At 45.0% G+C, this 27,737-nt stretch overlaps 1 protein-coding gene across 1 annotated transcript; it reads right to left on the bottom strand.

Annotated features, from left to right (window-relative positions):
* Positions 1 to 2,664: 2,664 nt before the first annotated feature.
* LOC116796443 (ubiquitin carboxyl-terminal hydrolase 42-like) lies at positions 2,665 to 7,941 on the bottom strand. The gene is made up of 11 exons (XM_032707066.1): positions 7,737 to 7,941; positions 7,067 to 7,219; positions 6,519 to 6,629; positions 6,336 to 6,438; positions 6,120 to 6,187; positions 5,904 to 5,974; positions 5,267 to 5,349; positions 4,915 to 5,026; positions 4,508 to 4,648; positions 4,196 to 4,296; positions 2,665 to 3,419 (listed from the first exon to the last, which is right to left on the bottom strand). Exons 1-11 carry the CDS (start codon positions 7,939 to 7,941, stop codon positions 2,912 to 2,914), a joined length of 1,656 nt encoding a protein of 551 aa, XP_032562957.1. The 3' UTR covers positions 2,665 to 2,911.
* Positions 7,942 to 27,737: the final 19,796 nt, after the last annotated feature.

Raw genomic sequence — 27,737 nt, 5'->3', positions numbered from 1 at the left:
GAAGTACAGAGCAGGTGCTCTTACCATTCAGACAGGAATGGAAGTAGTAGAAGAAGGAATGGGAAGTGCACAGGTGGGAGAGTTAAAAGCTGAATTGCTGGCAGTAAAAGAGAATATTTGGTCATGTTTGGACAGTATATGTTGATTCTTACACAACCTGGGCTGGTGCCGCACAGTGATTGTGTCAATGGGAAGCATTAGTTTGACAAGTAAATGGAAAGGAGGTTTGGCAGAAGGAAGATTGGAAGTGGTTACTGTTACAGGCTCAGTCCCAACCAATCCACATAGGATGAGTCAAAGCTCATGGCAACGATCAAGTCTTACAGACTTTTTGGAGCAAGAAGGTGGATCAGATGACAAAAATTAAGATAAAAATTGATCAGTTGGAAGGTCCTCAACATTAGTATTGATTGGGCAACTGGTTACACCGTAAACTGGGGCATACTGGACAGGAGGGTCTTGCAGCACAAAGTAGAGACTGGCCCTTGTCACATGGAAAGGGAAGATATTCCCAAACCCTTAATGTTTGTCAAAACCCTTGAAAGACTCACCCAACACATTCATGGAATAACACTCTTTATTAATAAAATCGTGACAGGTTAAGGTTCCAGGATTGCTGGTGATACTTACTGTCTGACTGCAAAAATGTATTCAAAGCAATATACAGACGACCTCTAATCCCTGACAAAACTGGCTAGAGAAAATCATTCAGTGCGCACAGAGTGTGGTTCCTTTACTGAACGGGCCCCTCTGGGGCGAGAGACAGGTTCAGCCCGTTGACTGATCCCAGAAGTTACAAATAAGTTTTCGCTAAATTCTCCCCGTTTTCAACTCACTTTTATGCTGGTTTTTTACACTTAGGTGGAGCTTGAGTGATTTTAGTCATGCTTGTTACTCAGTGAAGGGCAGTTGTACCTTGGGGACAGGTATCTCACCTTGGGGACAGGTATCTCAGTGCAGTACCTGAGATAACCTTGAAATAGGGACACCCATCAGTCCAAGGAGAGGGATTTTGCCACAGTTGCTGATTCAACAGCAGGACATCTTCCTTTATCTCCCTTGGTTTTCAACTGCTGTGCAGCTGATCAGCTATAAAGTACCACCAAGTTCCCTCCCCTGCAAAGGTTTCCACAGATCTCCACTCAACTCCACCCTTCATTTAGTCCCCCTTAGACTGTACTGTCTGTGGGAGGTCGGGTATGCTGGCTGCATTCCATCCAGGGAGTAGCAACGTATTTTCCCCTATAATTTCTGTACCATTATGTTTTTACTCCCAGTCATTTTCCCACAGCCCTTAACCAGAAAATGTGTAGAGACGTCCTCAAACAATGTTACCGCTGACAATTAAGACTTGTACAAAATCAGCCATGTCAGACACAACCAGCTCCAAAGCAGCACTTTTAGGACCCATACGGTCATTTTTACGGTCCAAGCCACACGTTGAGTGTCCAGACCCCCATCTGGATAGTCCAAAGCCCTCTTTTAGGGACCAAAGCATTGTCATTAGAGTCCTAAGCCTTGCTTCTAGCCTTGAAAGTCTCCTTTTTATGGTCCAGGTTGACAATCTGCCTTATCTCCGCTGTGGCAGCACAAGACCCGTGACCTAAGTACTGCTCCCGCTTTGGTGTCATCTGCCAATTTGCTGAGTGTTGTCTCTGCCCCAGCATCCAGACCATTAGTTAAGAACGACATTAAACAGGATCAGTCCCTGACCCCTGGGACACACTGCTTGTTCCTGGCTCCAGACTAGGCTTGGCGCTGCTGAGCAGAACCCTTGGGGTCCAGCCATCCAGCCCTTTTCAGTCACTGTTGACTCATCCAACCCATGTCCCTTTGAGTGACTTGAACTCCATATTTAAAAATAAGAGATTGCCAAATGGGCACATGCAAGCACACAGCTTTCAAAATCCCATCATGCACAACATCCCACAGGGGGTATTTCCACCAATTGCCCCAAAACCTAAAAAGAAGGATTATTCATGCAAGGCCATGTCATAACCTATGTGGTCAGAGGCATGATGTTCATTGTGAATTCTTGTCAGGCTGAACAAAGACACTGGGCTACATGCCAGGGAACTCTTTATGTTTTATTGTACAGCCACCATAACTCCAGGAACCAGCCCAATATTTAGATTAAAGAGGTGTTGGCTAACAAGCTCTTAAATTATTGCAATACACTTCTACAAGAGTGGGGCCAAACAAGCCCTTAGATTTGGTACAGTACACTTCAGTAAGTTCTCAGCTCCCACAAGAAGCTCCTCAAAGGTGCTGGCTCACAAGCCACAACATGCTTCCACAAGCTCCCCACTCCCAAAACAAACTTCAGTATGGTGTACAGGCTAGAATATCATAGCCGTGCTTTGCCCAGGCAAAGCAAGAGAGGAGAAATAAGATAGAAAAGGGAGAGAACAAAGAATATCAGCAGTCCGTAGATCCCACACTGGTCCTGCCACGTGGGTCTGGAGCTGAGGTTGCAAGACAAAGAAAGCAAAAGAGAAAGAAAGGAAAAAGAGAACCAGGGGAGCCCAATCCACTTCCTTTCCTAGTTAACCTGGTGCAGCCTCCTATGTAAACTAGATTTTTTGTGCTGTTTTTTTCCACATGTACAGCCAGCCCTTCTGGTTTTTCTCCTGCAAGTTAGCTGGGGATGGGGCAGCACAAGTCTCACGGTGGAGCAGGAAGTTGACTCAGAACATGCTGCCCCTGCTCTGCAGGACCCTCTTCTCCAGTTACCTTTCCTGTTGTAACAGAATATTTGAGACAAAACATGCTTAGGCCTGGTCCTCCACAGGCCAATAAGGGGGTTTAATTCTGGCTTTGGCTTTTCTGCCTGTTCATTCCAGTCGAGTGTCAGTTTTGTTCATTTCAGACGCTGTGCTGCTCCCTCATCCAGGCTGACAGTCTGGCCTCATCATACTGTGTTTGTCTGACGTGCATCTCTGCGATGCTCAAACCTCCTCACTGAGTGATGAGAGTTTGTGATCTCCACAACCTGGCTCCAGATATCATAGCCCCGCCATGAGGATCTCCGTATTGGCAGGGTTTGCACCCAAGCAGCACTGGGTGCAGGTGTCCGCTGGCAGATCCAGTTGGAGAGCCCTGGAGCTGTGTTATCCCTGGGAGCATGGTTACAGCCTAAAGAACTAGTTCTCTTCCTCCTCCTCCCCATTGAGTTGTCGTAGTCAGTGCTGTTCATGGAGCAGCTGCAGAGATCATTGCCCCACTGCGGGGATCTGCTCCGGGCCCTCTCCCTGGCACTGTTCCTGACACTGTGTGTCACCTTAATCCTACCAGGCAGAGCTTGTGGTCCTGCAGAACCTGCCTGCTCACTGCTGCCCCCCGTCTGACTGAGGATGGAATGGACATATGATGGTGCTGGTGAGGAAGCCGCCATTTCTCCCATTTTCAAATTGGAGCACCTGGAGGAAAAAAGAGTGATCTCTGTTTAGGGCATTCCTTGTAGACTCCTCTGGGATTTAGTTATTCTCCTGGAGCAACAGAGGGAAGAATTCACCAAGGTCACCAATGGGAATTTAACTGGGGTCTTCCCACCAGGTCTGCCCCTGTCAGAGCAACTCCTTGTCTTTATACCCGCTATGGCCTCCAATTCCCAGAATCCTAGAATCCTAGAATTTGGTTGGAAGGAACACTAAAGATCAACTAGTTCCAACATGGGCAAGGGCACCTTCCACTGCCATGGGCAAGAATACCTTCCACTAGACCAGGTTGCTCCAAGCTCTGTCCAACCTGGCCTTGAACACTTCCAGGAATGGGGCAGCCACAGCTTCTCTGGGCAACCTGTGCCAGACCCTCATCACCCTCCCAAGGAAAAATTTCTTCCTAATATGTAATCTAAATCATCCCTCTTTGCTTTAAAATCATTACCCCTCATCCCATTACTAGTCTCCTTGATAAAGAGTCTCCTCTTTCCTAGAGGCCCCCTTTAAGTGTTCTTCTCTACCTGAGCCAACTTCAGAGAGCAGACAAGTGGCAGAATACACAGGGCAGCACCCTAAAGCCTGAAGGTGAAGCAAGGGAAGAGAAGGACTGGTGTGGGATAGTTCAAAATTCACAGCACTGAAGAATGCAAGGAGAAGTTCTCTCCTATTACAGAAGCACCCAGGAGGATGAGAAGACAAACAGCAAAGCCAAGAAAAGGAAACATATTCTGAACACGTGTGACACTGGTTATTACCTGGCATAGAACAGCAAATATGCTTGCTGCCCCAGAACTGTGTGGGTGTCACAACTATCCACAGACTCATCGTCCATCTTGTACCACAGCCCATTGCTGGCCTGCAAAGAAAGGCATACATCTGGAGAGGAACTCCAGGGTTTTTCCACAACACCACAGGCAGAAAACTGCAGAACCAAGAGTACACTAAAACAAATCCAATCCAGTCCCAAAGGAGACCTTCTCCCCCAAAACCCTGGCTGCCAGTAACACTGCTTGGAAAGTTTGTCTTCCCTAGCACAAATTTCTCCTTGTCAGGAGGAATGTCTTTACCTTTGTGTAGCAGAAAAAGTGTCCTTCAAGACAGGTGTCACCACTGTGCACCACGATGGCATATAAGGAGCAGAGGAGGGGTTCTCCAGCTGTGTCAGACATGTATGGCCGAAGATCCAAGTACTCAGGATAGTCCACAAACTACAGAGAGACCCAGAGGGCTCAGAAATGATCCTGAGCTACCACACGAAATAGCCTTCAATATGTAATGATTTAGGTGGCAGGAAACTGTTCTCAGCCAAAACATCTCTGGCAGAGCAGAGTCCAGGCTGGTCTTCCCACAGGAATTCTCCTCTCCCCAGAAGGGAACACAAAAAACTCAACAAGAGCAGCTTGTGACAGAGTGTACTGCTTTGGGGAATCTTCTGCTCCAGGAAGAGAAAGTTGGACTCCAGCTGTGTACACACCTTGCTGATCTTCTTGCCAGTCCATTGGTCAGCCCTTTCCAGACATAATGTGAGGACTCTGGGTGCTTGATGGATTGTGACCCTCTTGGAGGCAGCAACCTTCTTCTTACACCTTGAAACCAAGCACAGAGCCGAGTGCTGAAATGCACCTGATCTTCCCCCAAGAAGGCCAGACAACCTTTCCTGTCTCACTCATCCTTACGCTATTTTAAGGCTATTCCGAGCCACATTAAAAAAGCTGTGTCTCACTGTTGTGCATTAAACCTCCATGAGAAGATGACTTCTGTTTGATGACATTCAGCCTCCCCTCATGCAGGATCTGGTGTTATTATGTCGTTGGGAATCATCTTACTTGCTACATTTGAAGCATTCTTTCGGATCCAGATCCTTGGGTGTCACACAGTCCTCCAGAACTGTGGTGAGGGATGAGGCTGCCTGGAAGAGTTAGAAAGGAGCCGCTGAGCTTTGGGAAATGCTCTCACCCAAACACTTCCCAGGAGCTGACAAGAAGACCCAAACAGCTGACTCTGAGGATACCCATTAACCTGCAGGCACTGTCTGGAAGGAGGCAAAGAAAGAGGATGTGATGCTGAATATTTCCCTCATGTTCCAGGGGCTCCCAGAGCCATCAAGAGCTCCCTCTCTGTGCCACCACTCAGTTCAGCTACTGATGTCATGCAGGGGCATCGGTAGGGAAAACAATCCAACCCCATCAGCCTGGGAGCCAGAAGGGTGTTGAGAGAGGGCAAAAGGAAGGAGGAGGAGAGTATGTCAAGGGTACAGAGGGGATAATGCTGCTTGTCCAGCCTAAAGCCAGCACCATGGGGACACCAGTGTCATGGCTTCTGCAGGAACACATGCATTCCCCTTCCCACTCACCACCAAGCTCCCTTGTGCTTGCAGTGTAGGCTTTTAAGACAAATACTTTGATTCTGGAAAGCTACAGGGGCCCTTGGGACACCTTGAAGCACAATTGTGAACCCTCTTACTCTGATATCCAAAGAGACATCCAGGAAGGCCTTGTAGGAATCAGTAACTGCTTGGCAGCTCAAGCATGTGACTGGAAAGAAAATCAAAATGCTGGGTTAGTTGACTGTGCCAGTGTATGCTTAGGTTACCTACTGTGCCAATCCCAGGACCAGCTATTTGTCACAGGCAGACAGAAGAGCACAGACAATGTGAAAGGAATAGTTGCGTAAACATACCTCTGGATCTCATAAAGCCCCCAAATATTTGATGGACGATGGTAGTTTCTTGTGAAGAGATGTCCGAGCTGGAAATAAAAATAAATGGCAAGGAAGAGAGTTACCTCCTCCAAGAGTCTAAGTTGAAGGTCCTGGACATCAGTTTTCCTTGATGGGAGCACATCAAGGAGTCCAACAGGTTCGGGAACATTGAAAAGGTAATTTGCTTGTGCTTACTCGCTGCTGCCACTCAGACAAGCTCTCTGCATGGCATTGAGAGCACAGCGTAAGAACTCGTAGGCGTTTTCCTGCCTGCCATACTCAAATTCTTCTCCTATGACTAAGAAAGAAGAAGTTAGTAGCTCTCCCCTAAAGGGAACAAAAAGAAGAAAACCTGTTGAAACACCTGAAACAACTTACATTTGAGGTCCCTGAGGACAGCCCCAGGCAGGATGGCACTGGCTGAGGAATGCAGGACCTTCCTAATGTGCACTTCCATGACGCACATCATGCAGAAGCCTTGCTGTTGACCTGAAGAGGTAAAGAGAGGGGGAAAGATGGAGGGAGGGAGAGAGGGAGGGAAGCTTCTCAGGTTAGGAAAACATCCCCCAATGATGGGAAACCTACTGGAGATCTTGCAATTCTAAGAACAGTCTCCACTTCTCTACTCCCAAGCTGCCAAAGTCCCGACAAACTCAGGACATTTTAGTGCTTCAGAGGGATTTAATGCTTCAGCAGAGTTTTCTGTGCAATAAGTCAAGGGGGTTTAACTTGCAGGGATAGAGACCCAGGGCTAGAAAGAGGTGTTTTTCTGAGGATGAACGCAACTTGATAGGACAAGCAGCTTCTTGGGGCTGACAAAGTTCTCCTAAAGTTCTCTGCTGTTCTCCTAAATCTGATTCCAGGTTCTGGCAATCCTTGGGATTTGCCCAAGATATTTGCAAGAAGATATTCTTAAAAGTACTCACATGACTGGCTGTGCTCATGCGAGAGCAGGTAGTTGGCCAGAGGGGGTGTGTATGTCAGGCACTGCAGGATGACATTGATGTAGCAAGTATTGCCCAGGTTGAGGAGTCCCGCTCCAGGCCTCTGTCTTTGGTGCCAGTCCATGCATATCTTCTCTGGGGGAAAGAGGATCCTTTGTGGCAGAGCCATTCCCTTTGCAATGACTGCGGGGAAATGACATTTGAAAAGAGATGAGATAATATTGTTGCTTGAAAGCGTATTCAAATATTGCATTCTCTACAGGAGCATTGAGGACAACAGCTCTAATTGCCAAACCAGAAACACTGGGCAAAGCCTAACAGCCTGTTGACATCTACTGGTAGGGAAACAGTTTTGGAAAACAGTCAGTTTCTCTGTGTGCTCTACCAACAGTCCAACAAACCCACTTTGATTTCTGAGCCTCAGGCTACCTTCCTTTCCCCTCTAGAGCCTTGAGTTTTCAGGTCAAGGCTCAGAAGAATTGTTCCCCATCACCCCTCTCAAGAATAGAGAGGAAAGTTTTGGATGACGGAGTTCCAGAAAAATCTCCTTCAGAAATATCAGATCAGCACCAATCCAATCACCTGAAAGGAAAGGAAATGATTGTAGCTCAATAAAATTATTTAGAAACCCCAAACGTGACCCATAAAGCACCTTGAGCTGTCAAAAGCGTTTTGGTGAGGCTTGTAGCTGCTGCCAATGATGAAAAATGCTTGGAAAAAGGCAGGCATACAAGCATCAGTTGACGGAGCTGAGATGTCCCGAAGGCCAGCTCAGCCCAACTAGCTTTTGCTGGCCCACTCCTCAGGATAATAAGCATTGGGCAGGTGAGGTCACAATCACTGGACTGATGCTGCATCTCTGCACATTTGTGACATGAGGCCACATGGGCACATGTCCCTTTGAGGCCACAGAACCCCATGGCTGTCACAATCCAGGCACCTCTTGCAGCTGGAAGTCACTGGACCTCCCCAGGCACTGCTGGTGAAGGGCTGTTCATCAGCCAGCACCCCAGGCCTTTTCTGCTGGGCCACTTTCCAGCCACTCTTTCCCCAGTCTGTAGCACTGCATGGGGTTGTTGTGACCCAAGGGCAGGACCCAGCGCTTGGCCTTGAACCTCATGCTGTTGACCTTGACCCATCTATCCAGCCTGTCCAGATCTCTCTGCAGAGCCTTCCTGCCCTTCAGCAGATCAACAGTCCCACCCAGCTTGGTGTCATCTGTGAACTTACTGAGGATACACCTGATGCCCTCATTCAGATCATCAGTAAAGATATTAAACAGGACTGGGCCCAACACTGATCCCTGGGGACACCACTAGTGACCAGCCACCCACTGTATGCAGCAGCATTCCCCACCACTCTCTGGGCCTGGCCATCAGACAGTTCTTAACCCAGCAGAAAGTGCACCTGTCCAAACCGTGGGCTACAACTTTTCCAGGAGTGTGCCATGAGAGACAGCATCAAAGGTTTTGCTGAAGTCCAGGTAGACACATCCACAGCCTTTCCCTCCTCTGCTAAGTGGAGGTCACCTGGTCATAAAAGGAGATCAGGTTGGTCAGGCAGGACCTGCCTTTCTTAAACCCATGCTGACTGAGCCTATTTGCTTGGTTGTCCTGTGTGTGCCGTGTGATCACACTCAAGATGACCTGCTTCATAACCTTGCCGGGCACGGAGGTCAGGCTGGGGCAGAGGGACCTCTCAGCAAGTTGGCAGATGACACCAAACCGTGATGAGTGGTGCTTACACGAGGGGGTCTTGCTGTCATCCCAAGAGACCTGGGCTTACAGAGACCTCCTGCAGTTCAGCATTGAGATGTTCTCCAAATGACCACCAGAGACTCTCAGAAGACCCCTACTTATATCCAAATAAATCCATGGAAGTATTTAGCATAAAGGTATATATTCCAGAAATGTAATGAGTATGTAATGAATATGTATTAGTTTCATGAACATAACCTGGTTTGTTAGACTGCTGAGTGCACACCTTGGGTGGAGAGATCCCCCATACATTCAGAACTGCAATAAAGTAAATGTCAGCTTCTAACCTAACAAACTGGTTAGAGAGTTTATTTCCTGGTTTTTGGTGACAGTTTTTGGCACTTCAGATGGGACTAAGCATCTGCAACTTGGTGGACCAGTTGGCAGTCCAGCCCAGAACAAAATATATTCAAGGATCATCTGATTCCCTAGTCTGAGGAGTACACAGCACCTTCCTGTGGGGGAGATGGCAGGCCCATGGAACCCCTGGGCCCCCTGGAAGCGGAAGAGCTGGAGGCATTGAGGGGAGTAAGACTGTTCCCCTGAGAAAGGTGGAGGTGGCTGCCTATTCCCATGGAAGCGGCCCTGAGAGTTGGACAGCACAATGTGGGGGGAAGTCACAGCCCCACAACTGAAGTCTGAGGACTTTGGAGTATTGTGGAGTGTTGGGCCGTTTTTCATGGGAGCAGTGAAGCCAACCAGATAGTTCCCATGGACACAACCTTGAGCTGTGTGCAGGTGCACATTCCTTAGTATTTTTGTAGAAAGAAGTTTATGTTATGTGTGTGAGAAAGTAGAAGTAGAGAAACCTAATAAAAGGCTGCCTGCTGCTCTGAGCAGGCAGACATCCCTTTGTCTCACCATCCTCGTGTGTGTTGTGTGTCTTCTTCCCCCCTTGGACCGGGACCCCTTCAACAGATACCCAGCGACACCTTCCTTTCTTGGAAGAGGAATATGACATTTCTTAAGGTATTTTGTTTTATAGTATTCTACCTGCACGTAAGTCATACTGATAGAAAGGGCACAGTGTGAGGTTGAGAGGTTTATGTAACTGGTTGATGGCTTGGGTAAGGTTGTGTGCTACTATGGGGATGCCCCGGAGTGCAATCTCAGTTTTGGGAGCAGGTTTTAAAAGGTTTTAAAATATTTTAAGGTGTTAAATGTGGGAGTGGGGCAATCTTCACAATTCTTGGGAGAAGAAATTCTGAAAAGCTTCCTTTGGCTTGTGGCCTAAGGAGCTGGAAAAGGCTTGGGGGCAACCCCTTGATGTGAAAACAATTTCTTGAATATTGTAATCATTGGCGGACAATGTATAAGCTTGATGATTGGGAAAAGTGGCCTCTTAATGGGACTGTAAATTATAATAGCATTTTGCAACTGATGCTGTTTTGTAGACGGGAAGGAAAATGGAATGAAGTGACAAATATTTTTTTATTTATGGAACAATCCTGATTTGCAGAAAGAATTTATGCATGCACTGAAAGATCTGATGGTGTGAACATTAGAAAAGGAGTATAAGAAACCACTCAGATGTTATTCTGCCTGTAATATAAGTAAACGTATTAAATACAGACAGACAGGCGAAGAGGAGGATGTGGATTTATTAAGGTAAGAGGAAACTGAATCGGGAAGGAGGGGCACAAGGGGAAAAAGGCAGGGAGCAGTTGTGGAATCAGAAGAAAGTGATCATGGTAGTGAAAGTTTTAGATCCGTAGCAGGGTGGACAAGGGGGGCCTATGCGGGTCATCCAAGCCCTGCTGGGGCAGACAGTGGGAACCAAGGGACCTATAACAGTTAAAGTGACATTTTCTGTGTCATATTAATGACCTCAGAAGGAGGTGGCAGGAACTTCCAGGGAGGATCTGGAAAAGGTTTCTAAGGTTATAGAAACAATCATTAGGACACAAGATCCTGATTGGAATGATTTGCAAGTGATACAGGACACTTTAATAACTTAAGATGAAAAAAGTATGGTGATGGGTAAAGCTAGAGAAGAAGCAGAAAGGATTCATGCTAAGGGTGTACACCAGGGGTCAGTAAAAGTTAATTTCCCCTTTGTGGATCTGAAGTGGGATCCACATAATCAAGTCCAGTGAGAATTGTTAATCAGATACCAGTGTTTGATTTTACTTGGAATGAAACATGCTATTCCAAAAACTAAAAACTGATCTAGAACATATCAGGTTGCACAGAGAAAAGAGGAAAACCCAACAGAATTTTTTAATAGAATCACGGAAACTGCACAAAAATACACTGATTTAGACCCCAAGACAAAGGAGGATGCTGCATAATTAGCTCATACATTGATTGGACAATCAAATCCTGTTCAAAAACCGGAGAAAGAAGAGTCCAGAACCCTAAGCAAACTGTTAGCAGTTACTTGGACTGTGTACAGCAATAGTGAGGAAGTAGAAAGGGAAAAAGAAAAGGAAAAGTAAAGATGGTAAATTTTTGGCATTGGCAATAACTCAAGGAATGGGAAAAGGGGGAAATTGGACTAGGGGACCAGGATAAAGACCAGGGCAAAATCCTCGAACGTGGCTAGATAAGAACCAATGTGCAATTTGTAAACAAATAAGGCACTGGAAAAAAGAGTGCCCAAGGAATAGAAAAAGGAGTCAGGAAAGCTGTGAAATACCAAGGGAAGCTATGGAAATGATGAATGTGAGTGAGGACTGAAGGGGACTGGGGAAGGACTCAGAAGATTCCCCAGCAGATCACCTGGTTACAATAAAGTTGGGGAAGGAGAAAATAGAATGTTTTGTACTTATCAGAGCTATACTCTATTTTAAATACCTGTAAAGGAAAATTAAGCAAACAAATAATCTCAGTTGTTGGTGCCACAGGACAAAAGAAAAAGGGCCAGAACCTTTCTTCCAACCATTAAAATTCGGAATTGGTAAATGGATGTTAGCCCTTCTATTTCTTTATATGCCTGAATGTCCCATGCCACTACTAGGAACAGATGTATTGAGTAAATTAAATGCACAAATTACATTTGAAAAAGGAAAAATCCAAGTTCACATTCCTGAAGAAAAGGTCTTGGAGACCCAAGACTTTTTGTTACAGATTCCTGAACCTGAACCAGAAATACCAGAGGAAGTGGACAATCAGTCACCCTGCTGATATGGGCCATCAGAATTCCAGGATGATTATGGGGTGCAGAACCGGTAAAGATCCATTTGAAACCACATGTCAGACTGGTAAGGTGTAAACAGCACCCTTTGAAACTGGAAACTAGAAAGAGGCGAATCATTAATAGACACTTTTCTCGAACACAAACTGCTTGTGGAATGCCAGTCTCGTTTTAACACTCCGATTTTGCCCGTAAAGAAACCACACTCGAATATCGGTTGGTAAAAGATCTTAGGGCTACCAATCCAGGATGTGCATCTGTTGGTAGCTAATCCTTATACTTTATTGACAACCTTGAAGAATTCAGACCAGTGTTGGACTTAAAGGAAGCCTTCTTTTTCATCCCACTGGAAAGTGAAAGCCAAGAGCTGTTTGCTTTTGAATGAGAAAGTCCAAAGACCAGAAGAAAGACTCAATTGATGTGGACTGTGTTACCGCAAGGATTCAAAAATAGCCCAATTATTTTTGGTAACCAGCTTAGAAGGATGACACAAAGAACATGAGGGTGTAACATTGCTGCAGGATGTGGATGACATCTTAATAGCTTTCTCAACTCCAAGTGAATGCGTGGAACTGACCCTTAGTCTGTTAAATTCCTTTGGACAATCTGGATACAAAGTTTCTAGGAAAAAGGCTCAAATTGCAGAACAAGAAGTGCTGTTATTTGGGATTTGCTATTTCACAAGGACAAAGGAGTCTGGGTTAATGAAGAAAAGAAGCTCTCTGTCAAGCTCCTGAGCCCCTTTCTGAAAGAGAACTGAGACCATTTCTGTGAATGGTTGGGTGATGTCACCTGTGGATTATCAATCTCTATATGAGACAACTAATGGAAAGAATAAAGTCCTCATCTGGACTCATGAATGCAGGAAAGCCTTTCAGGAATTGAAACATGTTCTAATGACTGCTCCTGCATTGGGACTACTGGACTTACAAAAATCTTTTTAACTGTTTGTGTGTGAAGGGTTACATTTAGCACTGGGGATGTTGACACCATGACTGGGATCTTGGAAGAGACCTGTTGAATACTTTTCTAAATGCCTTGATGATGTCAGCAAAGGATGGCCATCCTGCCTTAGGGCAGTAGTAGCAACAGTCCTACTAATCCAGCAAGCAAGAAAATTAACCCGGCAGAAGTGACTGTTTTTGTGCCCCATATGGTTACAATGGTGTTGGAACAAAAGGAGGACACTGGTTATCACCAAGGGATGTTAAAATACTAGGTAGTATTTTTAGAACAGTGGCGCCGGCCCGGCCGGCCCTGGAGCGCGTACTTCGCGGTGGTGCGGCCTGGCCGGCCTCGGGCGCGTGCGCGACGGCGCGGCCTGGCCCCGGGCGCTGGGGCCTGGCCCCAGCACGCGGAAAGGAGCAAGAGAGTGGGAGCTTTGCCTGTGTGGACAGTGCCATCGTGGGAGATGAGAGGGGAGCCCCGGAACACACAGAAGACAAGGACCACTCTAAACCCGGGCAAATGGAGCTCGTTCAGCCCTGTAAGGCCATCCATCTAAGAGAAGGTCACTCTAAACAAACCTATGTCCTGAGGATCTCGCTGCCACTGTCCAAGCCCGCTTGGCCCCGGCAGATGAACCTTAGGATTAAAGGGTGGGCTCAGTTCATTGCACACTGTGTCTCACCTAAAAAATCCATTGCACAGGCTCGAAGGTCTTACCCACATTTGCAAAGCCCTGTATCACCAGCACGCTTGTAACAAATGTGGGTAGAGACCTTTCCCAAATCTTCATTCACAAAGACTGGCCATGATTTTTAGAACAAGGTGATGTGGAGTTAAAAGTAACTCACCTTCTGAATCCAGCAGTGTTCTTAACAGCTGACCCAGCACAAGGGGAACTGGCCCATGATTGTTTGCAGACCGTTGAACAGGTGTATTCCAGTTGAGATGACCTACAGGACACTCCCTTGGAAGAAATGGATTGGGAACTCTTTGTGGAAGGGATCAGCTTTGTGAAAAATGGAATCCAAAAAGCTAGGTGTGCAGTGGTGACTCATCATGAAGTGATAGAAGCCAAACCTCCAACCCCCAACATATTGGCTCAGAAAGCAGAACTGATGTCACTGATGAGAGTGATGGAGCTCTCACAGAATAAGACTGGATTGACTCAAAATTTGCTTTTAGAGAGGTCCATGCCCATGGAGTCATTTGGAAAGACAGAGGGCTATTAACCTCTCAGGGGTACCCTGTGAAACATGGACAAATAATACAGAGATTTAGAGGGGGTGCAGCTGCCTCAAAAGGTGGCAATAATGCACTGTGAAGCTTATCAGTTCAGAGACCCCAGTGAATATAGAAAATCACCTGGCTGATGAAGCGGCCAAGGAGGCTGATGGTGGATGCAATCTGTTACTGTTACCCAAAAAATAGAAGCATTTGGACAACGAGGCCACCAATTAGCAGGCTGAGGATGAGCAATTGGCAAAATTGTTAGATGCTGAAAAGAGTCCTGAAGGAGGGTGGATACACCCAGCAAAGAGTTAATAATACCTCAACACTTTATGAGGGAAATTGCAGAGGAATAACATGAGGTAACTCACTGGGGAATAGAGTCAGCGGTAGAAACATTGAAGCCTTAACTCCTGAGCGTAGGCATGACTGGTATCATAGAAAACAGCGTTAAAAGTGCCAAACCTATTTAAAGAACTAATACACACCAAATTAGATGGTCTACACCCACGACTGTTAAGAAAGGAAATTGTCCAGGAGATTACTGGCAAATAGAGTTTGCAGAGCTTCCATGGCAAAGCAGGTACAGCTATTTAGTGTTACTGGTAGATATTTTTTAGGATGACCAGCTTTTCCTTGTCACACCAACAAAGCTAGGGAGGTGGTAAAGGTTCTGTTGAAGGAAATTATCCTGAGGTTTGGAGTACCAGCAGGAATGACATCAGACAGAGGCTCAAACTTCATTGCTGAAATAGTGCAAAGCCTGGCTAGAATAGGGGTGAAGAGGGACTTGCACATTCCAAGGAGACCTCATTCGAGCGGGAAAGGAGAAAAAATGAATCAGTATAAAGAGACAAATTAGCAGGATTTGCCAGGAATCATATTGAATATGGCCACAAGCCCTTCCTGAAGCCAGGCAAGGCCTAGAAAGCAAATGTAATATAGCAATATGAAAAGTAGAGAGTTAAATTCAGAATATAGATTTTAAGAAAAAGCACAGAAAACTTGGTCTTAGAAACAGCAGAGGCAATAATTCATTAAGATATGCAGAACACAGTGACACAGGAGAAGAGAAGCATATGTACTCAGGAAAACAGAAAGAACTAGGAGGCTAAATTAAGTATAAAGAAGGAAAACAAGGACTGATAGAGAAGGAAAGTGAGTCAAAACATAGGTACACCTTGCCAAGTTATCAGGAACTTCTGCCAAATATGCTAGAAAGGTAACCAAAGTAGGAAAGTTCACAAAGTTCGTGAGGAGGATGATAGGGTGGCAGAGGGCCTCTGAGGCTGAAGAACAGGAACGACCCTCCTAGATTCTCCCCAAATTGAAGACCACACCTCTAATTCCACCTAAACTCCACCTGTTATGAATATTAAAAATGTATGTTGCAATATCATGAATATTCATATTGTATTATGCAATCACTTGCCAAAAATTATATAAAAAGATCAGCTGTAAGTTGCTGGATCAAAGCGGTTTTCCCAGGGCAACCTGGCCGCTTCCTTGGCGCGCCGAGAATAAAGCCATACCTCCTGCTTAAAGGCTACAAACTTTGAGCAGTTTCTCTGTCCGTGCCTTGTTGGGGGCATAAAATTGGCATCATTCCTTTGCCCTTATTGAGGGTACAAATTAGACCTACGTCCAAGGAAAAGGTGAGCCCATACAAAATACTGTACTGGTGACCATATAAGGTTACAGAAAGCAAAGGGAATATCCAAATTAATGGGGATCAGAGTCTAACAAAATATGTTATATACCTAGGGAACATGTTGTCTTCTCCCCACAGATACATTGTGCTGGCAGCACCCACAACACTGGGCATCGCCACTCATCAATACCAACCTAGAGACTGTGTGTACCGCAAAATCTGAAGAACCTGAAGAACCTCTCTGAGAAGGGTGGAAAGGAGTGTATCGAGTGTTGCTAACAGTGAATATTGCTGTGAAGGTGCAAGGAGTATATTCTTGAATCCATTCCAGATGAATCAAGCCAATGCCAGCATCAGAATGGACTGCCAAAGCAACTGGACCCACACCCCAGAACAGACTGGAGACAGGGGCAATGGGTACTGTGCAGATGCGAAACATTGGCACATGCTAGCTATGGAGCATGTGGAGTTTCCATCCTTGGAGATGCTCCATAGCCCTCTGGGCGTGGTCATGGACAAGTGCCTCCAGATGACCTTGCTCAAGAAGAGGGGGTGGGACCACCTCAGTGATTTCACCCTCCAGGTGACCACCTGGCCAGCCTTAAGGTGCCAGTGATACTGTGGAATAGATGTCTAGTACACAATCCAGCCATCAACACTGCCACCGTTCGCTCGGATGGAATGAGACAGCAGACTTCTGGCGTTCAGGTGAAAAGGTTTTATTGAACCAACACAAAATGGCTCCCACCTTATATAGGGCAGAGAGCGAACCCTCTGGAAGGAGGGTGGAGTTAGGGAGGAGCAAGGGTGGAGTATGTGAATTAATGGGATGGCAAAACCATATAGGGAAAAGGGCTGCACTGCAGCTAAAACAAACCAAAAGGAAGGTAGGGTTTAGGACCATGAGGGATGAGGGAAAGTACTGGAAAACTGGGGTACAGTAATGAGGGGAATATTGCAATAAATAAAGAAAACACAATGTTAAACCCAAAACACATTCTAAAACAATCCATAAAAGTCCGTGTTTGCTTCCAAAGCGTATCCTTTATTGAGAGGCGATGCTTTCTTCATTGCCCACCTCCAACACAACACTGTTCCCCTAAGATAGCCATTAACAACTCCACCAGAAAGCTGGAGACTGTGGAGAGCCCAGTCTGGAACAGGCTTCTGGCAGGAGTGCCCCCTGCAGAGCAGCCATGAGGGTCATTGGACCCTTAAAAAGGCAGCTATGGGACCTAAAAGTGAATGTTTGGTCCCCAAAAATGGAGGCTTCACAGAATCCTAGAATTTGGTCAGAGGAGCCTTAAAGATCAACCTCCCTGCCAAAGGCAGGGACACCTTCCACTAGGCCAGGTTGCTCCAAGCCCTGTCCAACCTGGGCTTGAACACTTTCAGGGATGGGGCAGCAACAACTTCTCTGGACAACCTGTGCCAGGGCCTCACCACCTCACAGGAAAAAATTCCTTCCCAAAATCTCATCTAACCCTCCCTTCTGTCAGTGTGAAACCACTCCCTCTTGTCCTGTCTCTCCAGGCCCTTGTCCAAAGCCCCTCTCCAGCTCTCTTGGAGCCCTTTCAGGGTTGGAATATTCTTGAAGATCTCCCTTCAGCCTTCTCCAGGCTGAAAAACCAAAACTCTCTGTCTTCATAGGAGGTGCTCCAGCCCTCAGAACATCTTCATTTTCTTGAACCAACAAGCCTAGAAGCAAAGATTGCTTTGAATCCTCCAGATGAGGGTTTGGACACTCAAGGTATGGCTTAGACCCTAAAAATGCCTGGTTGGATTGTAAAAATGCCAGTTTGGGAAGTGAAAGGAGGCTCCAAAGAGAAACAACACAGCTTTGGACTCTCAGAAAGAGCATTTGTAAACTGAAATGAATCCTTTGGACACTAAATATGAGGCTTTGTAGACTAAAAAGTTTGCAAACCAACACTAAGCCTTTGTGAAGGAAACATGAGGCTTAGGACCCTCTCAATGTACATTTGGACACTTAGTGACAGCTTTGTCTCTGAAAAATGAGGGTTTGGACCCTCCAAATCAAAATATGTACCCTAAAAATATCTCTAGGTAATACAAGACATGTTGGGAGCCTAGAAATGAGGATTTGAGCCCCAAAATGAAGGCTTAGGGACAAAAACAAAAAGAAGCATTGACCTTGTGGACCCTGCTAAGGAGGTGAATCTACTTGTTTCACTCTGACTCCAAGAAATGAAACTTTGGTGCTGACTAGAAGGCTTCAGGCACTCCAGTGGAAGCTTTGAGCTGTAAAAGAGTCTTTGGACCCTCCAAAAGAGGACTTAGATCTTTAAACTGGCTCTTTGGACATGAAGAGGAGAGTTTGAACTCTGAAGTTATGTTTTGTGACCTCAAAGGATACTTCATTAAAACAAACTAAGGCTTTGCCTCCCTAAAAATGGATCTTTGGGGATTAAAAGAAGGCTTTGACCCCACCAAATTGCAGACTGAATCCTAAAGTGGAGGCTTTGGTCCCTTGCTGGGGGCTTTGGAAGCTAAAATGAAAGTTTAGGCCTAAAAAACCTTTGAATTTTACAAATGAGGCTTTGGAACTTTGCAATCAGACTTGGGGCCTTCAAAATGACTCTCTGAGCCCTTCAGATTAGTCTTGACACATTAAGAACAGCCCTTAGAACTTAAAAATGTGTGCTTGTGTCTGAACAAGGGGGGTTGGATTCAAACCAAGAGGTTTTGCAACCTAAAAAGAAAACTATGTGTCCTAACAAAAGACTATGGGTACTAAAGCACAGGCTCAGACCCTACAAATGAGGGTTTTGGCCCTGAAAATGTGACTTTACATCATAGAAGTGGGTCTTTGGATGCTCCAAATGAGGCTTAAGACCTGAAGAACATGAGGCTTGGAGCCCTCAGTGAGAAGTTTGTACCCTGAAATGAGGCTTTGTCCATAAGCAGGCAGGTTTCAAGGCTAGAGGGAAAGCTTTAAGCTCTAAACATTAGGATTTGAGCTGTAAGAGAGTCTTTGGGGCTCAGAGGTACCTTATAACTCTCAAAAATTGTCTGAAAGGAGCTTGTAGCAAGATGGGGTCAACCTCTTCTCCCAAGTAACAAGCAACAGGACAAGAGAAAACAGCCTCATGTTGCATCTGGGAAGGTTTAGATTGACTATTCAGAAAAATTTCTTCGCTGAAAGGGTGTTCAGGCATTGGAACAGGCTGCTCAGGGAAGTGGTGGAGTCACCATCCCTAGATGTGTTCAAAAAGAGTGCAGATATGGCACTTGGGGTCGAGGTTTGCTAGTGAACATGGTGATGTTGGGTTAACAGTTGGTCATGATCTTAGAGCCCTTTTCTAACCTTGATGGTCCTATGATTCCATGATTCTCTGATAAGAAGCCATTCCTTCTCTTGAGTTCCATGGCAACAAACAAAGAAATTGCTATTAGGGAAGGGTTTCATGTCAACCTGCACTGAGACCGTATCAAGCACTCTTGGGGTCCATTATTAGGGTCACGTATGTAAGGAGGGTAATTTTGATTTAGATGATCAATGGAGCATAGAGGCATGAGAAGGAAATCATATTAGGATGTGAAACCAGCTAGAGTATGGTACAATGTAACTTCATGGCACAAGCTAATTGTGAGGTCCATTGGGCTTTTTAGCAAGTCAGCTTGATATCCCCTATTATCAGAGCAGAGTTCTTCCTTGGTTTTGCTACATACTGCAAGATAGATACATCTACCCTTGAAACACAATGGTAGAGGTCACACATAGGGATGAGAAAGATGATGATGGGAGGAAGATTATGTGGGCAGGGGTTGCTCGCCCCTTGCCCTACAAGTAGGGCATGCGCAGGCTGTTGCCATTAGGTAATGATTAGGCAGTGTTTGGCTGCCTTTCAGGCATCACCTTATACTGCGTACTGGCCCTACGTAGTGTAATGTGGAACTGATAAAAATGGGGTGTCGGGACTGCTGAGCTGAGCGATACTCATCCTACCAGTGAGACTGTTTTGCTCCATGGGGACGCCTGCTAAGCATGGGCACCGACCAGCTGCTTGCAGATCCTGACAGCCCTGGCCTGTCTGTGTGGGTAAGCACAGTTTATTGATAGGAAGCAACTGAGAGAACAAACTTTTTAATATCCTTTTAGTGTTCCTTTAATTCTCCTTTTTATTATTGAATATTGTTACATAAATAAGTTGTTCATAATATTTCCCTTTAATTTCCCTTTTTACTAACCAATATTGTGTTAATAGTTATCCATAATATTGTGTTAAGATCCCTTTTTTGGTATCCCTTTAACTCCCTTTTTACGAGTTAATACTGTATTAGGTGCTGTTAGTAGTATTTGTTTTTAAGGTCACACAATAAGGTATTTTGTATCCTTTTTTAGTTTTTTGATTCTCTTTGCTAAGTTTATTATTATTATTATTATCACTGTAATAAAAGATATTTTGTGTGTTTGAATATTTCTGGCACTTGTCTTTATTCCGGACATGTATCCAAACGAACTGTTACAACATGGAGGAAGATAATAGTTGGAGGATTAAAAGAAGGCTATGAACTGGCCAACTTGCAGACTAAATCCTAAAAAGGAGGCTTTGTTCCCTGAGAAGGGGGCTTTGGAAGCTAAAAAGACAATTTAGGCTTGAAAATGACACTTTGGACTCTCTAAAGAAGGCTTTGGACTATACAAATGAAACTTTGGACCTTCCAAATCAAACCTTCAAAATGATGCTCTGAGGCAAATGAGTCTTTGAACCAAAATCAACAGTCAGTGGGGAATCAATGGTTGCCTCTGAATTCCAGCATTCTGCCCTGAACCTCCCGTTGTCCCACCAGGCAAAAAGGGAGATAAAAATCCTGTAAAGCTCCTCCATTATCCAGGCCCACCTGGATTAGTTATCTCACCCTCTGAGGGTGTCATAGGTTTGAAAAGAGATGTTGGAATTTTTTCCCAAATGCCCTCACTGCCCCCCCCCCCTGTTTCTTCCCGGATGGGGGGAGAATGGAGTGAAGCCGTACATGCTGGGCAGCACAGGAGAGGGGGAGCGCTCTCAGGGAACAGCCGCAGGGACGGCTGAGCGTCGGTTGTTTGGGGGCTTTTGGGGATTTTGTCCACAGACCAGACAGAGCAGGAGCCTGGTTTTGGCACCTCTTTTCTTGAGAGGAAGATTTTTTTTCCCCATAGGACACCTCGTGGAGAATGACTGAGAGAGAGACCGACACATCTTAGAGCAAGGTATTCTGCTTTCAAGACTGCCTGTGGGGAAAAAGAACTTTTTCATTGCTGGCGAGCATATCTGGCTGTGAGCAGCTTTTGACCTGCCAGGACAGTCCTACCTCCCCCGCCGCCCTCCCTGGGTTGTCATGGGTTTCTTCCCCCCCCCCCTCCACTTGGGGAATTGGGACTTTGTTTTGTTTCTTCTGAAAGTTTTTGATTGCACCATTTGTTGTTTACTAGGATTTTGTTAATAAAAAGGCTGTTTCTTCTCTTTTTCCACACTTCCACCTGAAATTTCTTAATTTCTAAGTTGTAATCTTGTTAAACTAAGACAGTGGGGTAGGTGCAACCCACTCTTAAAACCCCGGGCAGACCTTGGGGAGCTACTGATGCTCCTGGGAAGGACCAGCCAACCAACACTGCAGGGAGTTTTCCTTCTTTTTAATAATCGTTCTGTAATAGGCCGAATTTTTTCTGTTCTTTCATAGGAATCTGCCCCCACACAAGATCAAACTATGTGGGATTGATGAAATTGCCCCATAATCACATGTATTATCAGTTAATTAATTTCTGTGATTTGTTTGTGTTTTTATCATGAGCAACTTGCTGGGAGACCAAACATTAGTAGGCTTATATAAAGCAGATAATTTTATGTATTCTTTAAGTTTACTTTTTTTTTTTTAACTGGAAAAAAAAAGATGTGGGAAAAGCTTTTTAGTTTTATCTTATGGATGTATAATTTTGTCTCAATCAATTGATAATCAGAGAATTCAACCAAGTTTAGCCTGAGAGTTGGTACAAGGATTTATGCAGGTTTGGAATCATACAAATATGTATTGACCTTCCCAGTTCTGCCTCAGAAGGCTTTATATTTCTGATGATTGGGCTAAATTTTTCTCAGATATCAATGAGTGAACTGAATAATTTTAACAAAACAAAAGCAAATGTTCCATGAGAAAGAGGTGAGTCCCTGGTCCTAGAGCAGAAGGAGGGACAGCCATGTAGGAAATGAATAAGACGGTTTTATTACAAGCAGGGGTTTCCATGGTTGCCTTGTGCTGAGACACTTGGAAGCCATTTTATTTGGGGAGTTGGGGAGCCATTTGGTGGCCGAGGACTGATGGGTTGCTTACTGTTCTGCTTACAGTTACCTATTGCTTCTTACTGTTCTGCTTACAGGGTTGCTTACAGTTACTTACTGTTGCTTACAGTTACTTACTGTTACTTACAGTTACGGTGTGAAGGTGGGCCGGAAAGTATGTAAGGCAGTAAGACCAGTCTGGGCTCTGCCACAGGACCATGCGGCCAGGGGCAGGGAGACAACTTCATAGGTTGGTTAAAACAACCAATGGACTGCAAGAAGAAGACTATATCACCTTTTAAGGAAGAAAAGAGCAAGGCTTGGCATGGGAGGAGTGAGGGAGTGGTTATGTAAATCAAAGGGTCTTAAAAGGGCTCATCCCTCTCATTCGGGTGTGCTTGGACCTGATCATGAGTCCAGTGCACCCAGCGCACTGTTAATAAAGTTCTTTCTTTCTTTATTTGACCATCTCCGAACTTTTAATTAGAGATATTTCTCACAGCCATGGACCACAAATGGGCTGAGGATAAAATACAAGAAAGCCTTGATGGCTGTCCTCGGATCAACTTGATTCATTAAAACTTAATTGTGATATTAAGACACACCTCCATCCCAAAGTTACCCCCTCCAAGGCATGACCACCCCCCACTTGGCATGTACTCTGTATTTCATTGACTTGACCTTTGAGACTGAAGACAGAGAATTTTACAGCAATCAGTAACAAAGGTATTTATCAGTCACTCAGGTTCCACCTAAGCAGGAAGAAATCACAGAAAAGTTAGGTGGAGTATGGGGAGAAGTCAGGGAAGACTCTATGGGAATGTGGCAGGATAGACCACCTTCCTAAGATCAAAAATCCAGTCAGAATGCATACAATGCAAGCCATCATGCAAGCTATCATGCTGGTGCCAGGGTGCTTTCTTGGTGTTAATTATGCTAAAACCATCCTGGTTCACCAGACTTGGAATACACACCCTGCTTTTTGAAGTCTGATTTGACAGATAAGCTGATTGCTGGCCTGTAAATGTGTGACTAGCAGTCAGTCACTTCATACTATAAAAGTCCAGTCCCCTTTAAGACAGTCATGTTCTTCTGACATAACCCTTTTGGGATCATGTGTGGAGATTCCTCCCTTGGACTGGGGATGGCCCCCAATGTTACTCCTCAAGGCGGAGAGAAAATCTCCCTACGATCATTGGTATGGGTGAGTTGCATCAAATCTCTGCTTAATAATTATTTCTTTTTGCTAGCTTCAATAATACTGCTTCAATAATTGCTTTGTTACAGTGCACTATACTACTTTTTGCTATATTATATTCTACTAGTAAATTTTTAGCGTTTATGTTGTTTAGTAAGTAGTTCTGATTAAGATCTTTTGTCTGATAATTTGTAATAATAGAATATTCATTTTATATAACTATTCTCATTTTGCCAACCATTAAAACCTGCAGGACAAAAGTGGTTCAATCACATCTTTATAATTCCTTAAACTATTGACATAATCTGAGGCTAAGATTGGATGCAGCCACACCCGGACTCCTCTCTGAGAAGGGGTTTGGAAAGCGAAGCAGTCCTTTCTGCACCTTGTGACTCAACAGCAGAACTTTTTAATAAATTTTGTCTAAACCTTCCACTCCCACCCACAACAGGGAACTGCTGGGATCATGGGATGGGCTGGACCTGTCTCTGCCTCACAGGGGCCCGTTGGGTAAGAGCTACACTCTGGGCACACTGAACACTTTTATTGGGGTTAGAGCTGGTCTGGGGATTGCTTTGGACATGCTTTTGCAGTTGGACACTGTCACTGGCAACCCCCGAATGTGAACCTATCACAATGTTATATTGAAAAAAGAGGCTAGACCCTAAAGAGTTAACTGAGAGATTTTGGGCCTACTAGGAGGTCCCCCTAACATCTAGTCGGTCTGTGTTGCTAAGGTTTGTTCTGTTCTGCTTATTGAACAAAACTTAGAAGAATGCTAGAGGCAATTTTCAGTAGACCTAGAGACAATAGATTAGGATACAGTAAGATAAGGTAGACACTTGAATAGAAGAAATAGGCTTGAAGCCAGGGCTTTCTCCAAGCTTCACTGAGCTAGTCAAGAACAAAGGAAAGATAGAAAGTTCATGGTGATGAAGAGGAGCAGAGACCCCAGACTCATGGGAGGAGGAGCTAAAACCCTTACCAGAATTGAGTGCCAAGAGAAACTCTGCCTGAGCTCCGCCTCTACTCCACTTGTTATTACTACGCATAGATAGATGTTGTAATCACAGGAATATGCATTTAATAATATATGAAAAAAGTATAAAACCCCCTGATTTTGTCTGCGGCTTGTGAGCAAGTTCTTTGTGGTACGAACCACGCTTGCTCCCAGTGTTGACAATAAATACCTTTGCTACTCAAAGATCCAAAAGTCTATGAGCAGTTCTTTGTACCAGATTTTTCAGATTCAATATTAATAGAGAGTGTTATTCCATAGCCTGTCAGTGTGAGCCCTGTTCTGATCCACTTAGACGCGGAGAGGCGAGGTTTGCCTCGGTCCACCAACGAGGAGAGGAACCAGGTTCTAAACATTCCCATAAGTGAGATTAAGGCACAAACGAGGCCAGATGCTGGATTCCAAAATGATTATTTGAATTTATTTTATAACACAAATGAGCAGAGAGAAAGAGGAAAAATAGGAAAAAAGCTGAGGGCAACTACTAGAAGCACAGAAAAAGAATTACCCTGAATGCCTATTGGCTGGTTTGCCAGTATCCAAGAAAGATCTGCCTAACATGCCTTATGTGGGAGGGTAAATTCTTGCCGTGTACTTGATTATAACAACTTTTCACCAAAGGACCCTCCTTATTGCTAAGATTAGCTCATCTATGTGCCTCCAATCACTTACTAGGTTCTTCCTGTAGTTTTTGCAGGCAGCTCTGTTGTAGGAGTTAATAGCGGGTCTATTAGCCCCCTGGAAGAAGATATTGACACAACAAACTTTCAGATGTATCCTTGAAGATAAGAAAGCCAGTACGCAGCCCTTAGGAAGGAACAAAGACAGACTGTAAAGTCAGTAGGCCCAGGATGTGGGAACCACAAAAAGGCCTTGAGCTTTGCCAAATAAATCCTAGCCAATTCAAACGCTGTTGCTTGCTTACCTAAGTAATGTTGCTGCTTGCTGCTAACAAAGGATATAAAAAGGCAGAGGAGAAAATAAAGTCAGACGTGTTCTGCACACGGCTAGCCTGCTTGTGTCTTTATTGGCCATCACGACTCTACAGCGACACATGGTGACCCCGATGTGATACTGCAAGTGACCACCGGGCGATGGGTGGTGGTGACGGAATTTGGCATAGCAGAGAGCAGCGGGGAAGCTGCCTGGTCCGGACCTGAGAGCTATTGACACCCGGAAAAGGTGAGCTGCCAAGAAAGGGACTGCTATAAATGGGGAATCAGATGTCTAAAGAAGAAAAGTTGGTGCTATCCTCTTGGAAGCATTTTTTAAAGCGTAGAGGTGTAACTGTTGAAGATCATGCTTTGCAACGCTTGCTATTGTGGTGTTGAAAGCAAGGTTTGAAGCTAACACATCAGTTGCACTTAGTGTAAAGACTTTGGAGAAGGTGGGGGATAAACTGTGGAAAGAGATCTATAAGGGTGCTAAGGATATAGAAAGTTTACCTACCACCTGGCATCTATTGGTTAAGACTTTGAAAGACTGGCTTAACGAACAAGTTTCGGAAGGCACTCAGTTGTCTGAAACAGAACCTATGTCAAATACAGAAGGACATGCAGGGGAGGAGGGAGCTTCAGCCGCTGTGGCATCACCGCCGCCTGCTACCTCCCCCTCTCATGATGAATTGGGTGCTTTAGCGGATAAGATGAAAACAATGTGGTGCCCAGACCCACCTACTAAAAGTTCTACCAAGGGTCTGGCTGCAAAGGCCCCGAAAGGTCTGAAGGTTCACTATCCTTCACCCCAAGAGCTAGTTCAGACTCCTTCTAAACACAAATCATCTACTGATGTAGTCCCTCACCATTATAAGACACCTATGGAACTTGTAGAGGAATTTAAGTTAAGCAAAGGCTTGCATCCTCTGTTCCTTTGCCGGAGGAGGAGGATGAGGACACTGATGAAACCACTGATGAAGACATACCCAGTAAAGGCCTGTATCAATCAGCATCAGCCCCCCCCAGCAGAGGATGTAGACATGGAGGAAGCTGAAAATGCCTCTATCCGTAGTCGAGCCTTACAACCCATACATGGGGAGTCCCAGTGTCATAAGACACGAACATTGACTGATCCGTGGACTTTACCATCAGTAATGTCACAGTGATGCCGTGTCATCCTAGGAGATTTTGGGAGAGCGTGCGTGTACAGGCTGCTGTACAGAACGGGGGGATTGGGAGATGTTAGAAAAGGTCGGGCACCCCTCACAAACTGTGGACGATGTTGCATTTGTTCCAGGAGTAGAACCAGTAACAGAAGCTTACCCTGTGTTGAAAGCTGTCCCTAACTCTGGCAAGCAAGATCAGCATTATTACGTATTTGCTTGGAAAGCTATTCAGGATTTGCAGATGTATGCTACAAAGTATGGTGTTAATTCTCCTGAAGTTATGTGTGTGATTCATGCAATTAACGCTGATTTGTTAACTCCTTATGATATTGACCATCTAGCTCAAGTTCTGTTTGAACCTGTACAATACCAAGTGTTCAGTGCTAATTGGCAGAAACAGGCAGAGTGTACAGCTATGGAAAATATGAGACTTCCTGCAGGGGATCCGAGACTGGCAGCAGGAGTTGAGGTTTTGATGGGAAAAAATTACTTTGGTAATCCTGATTTACAAGCTCAATGGGATCCTGCTGTGTTACAACAATGTCAGCAGGTGGAAATGTTAGCTCTGATTAAAACTATGAAGCTTGCTTCCCCTCATCCTAAATATATGACAGTGAACCAGGGAGTGAAAGAACCATTTTTACAGTTTGTTGAGCGCATTGCGGTCTCGTTAGAAAAGTAGGTAGATGACAAAACTCTGCGTCAAACACACCTGAAGCAGTTAGCAAAAGATAATGCAAACCAAGGTTGTCAGAAAAGTATAGAAGCATTGCCAGGAGACCCGTCTGTTGCTGATATGGTTTCAGCATATTCAAAAGTAGGTACCACAGAGCATAAAATGACTGCTCTTGCAGCAGTGCTGCGCCCTACTCCTTGGTGTTACAATTGTAACAAAGAGGGACATATTAAAGCTAACTGCCCTGTTAAAGGTAATGGGAGAAAAGCAAAAAGTCTTACCTAATCTCCCTGGTATTCATTGTAATCGCTGTGATAAGCCTGGGCACTTTGTTAAACAATGTCGATCCAAATATGTTAATGGCCAGCCTCTTCAGGGAAACAGGAAAGCGAGGCGTGCTCCGATACAAGTACCTTGGTTGCCGCAGCCCAACACATACGTAGCTCCTGTGGCATTCCCTTCTGTGACCAACTCCACAGGAGACCAATGGATCAGCTGGCATGGATGTATCCACTGCCGACACAGTAAGTATTTCTTCTACAGATGTTGTTAAGGTTCCCTTAGATGCTAAGGGACCTATAGGTCATGGACTGAGTGCTTTATTAATTGGACGCTCAAGTAGCACAATTGCTGGGATAATTGTACATGTGGGGTGATCGATGC

This window comes from Chiroxiphia lanceolata, chromosome 19 (genome assembly GCF_009829145.1).
Source record: "Chiroxiphia lanceolata isolate bChiLan1 chromosome 19, bChiLan1.pri, whole genome shotgun sequence".
Lineage (NCBI taxonomy): Eukaryota > Metazoa > Chordata > Aves > Passeriformes > Pipridae > Chiroxiphia > Chiroxiphia lanceolata.
This window is presented reverse-complemented; position numbering and strand designations above follow the sequence as displayed.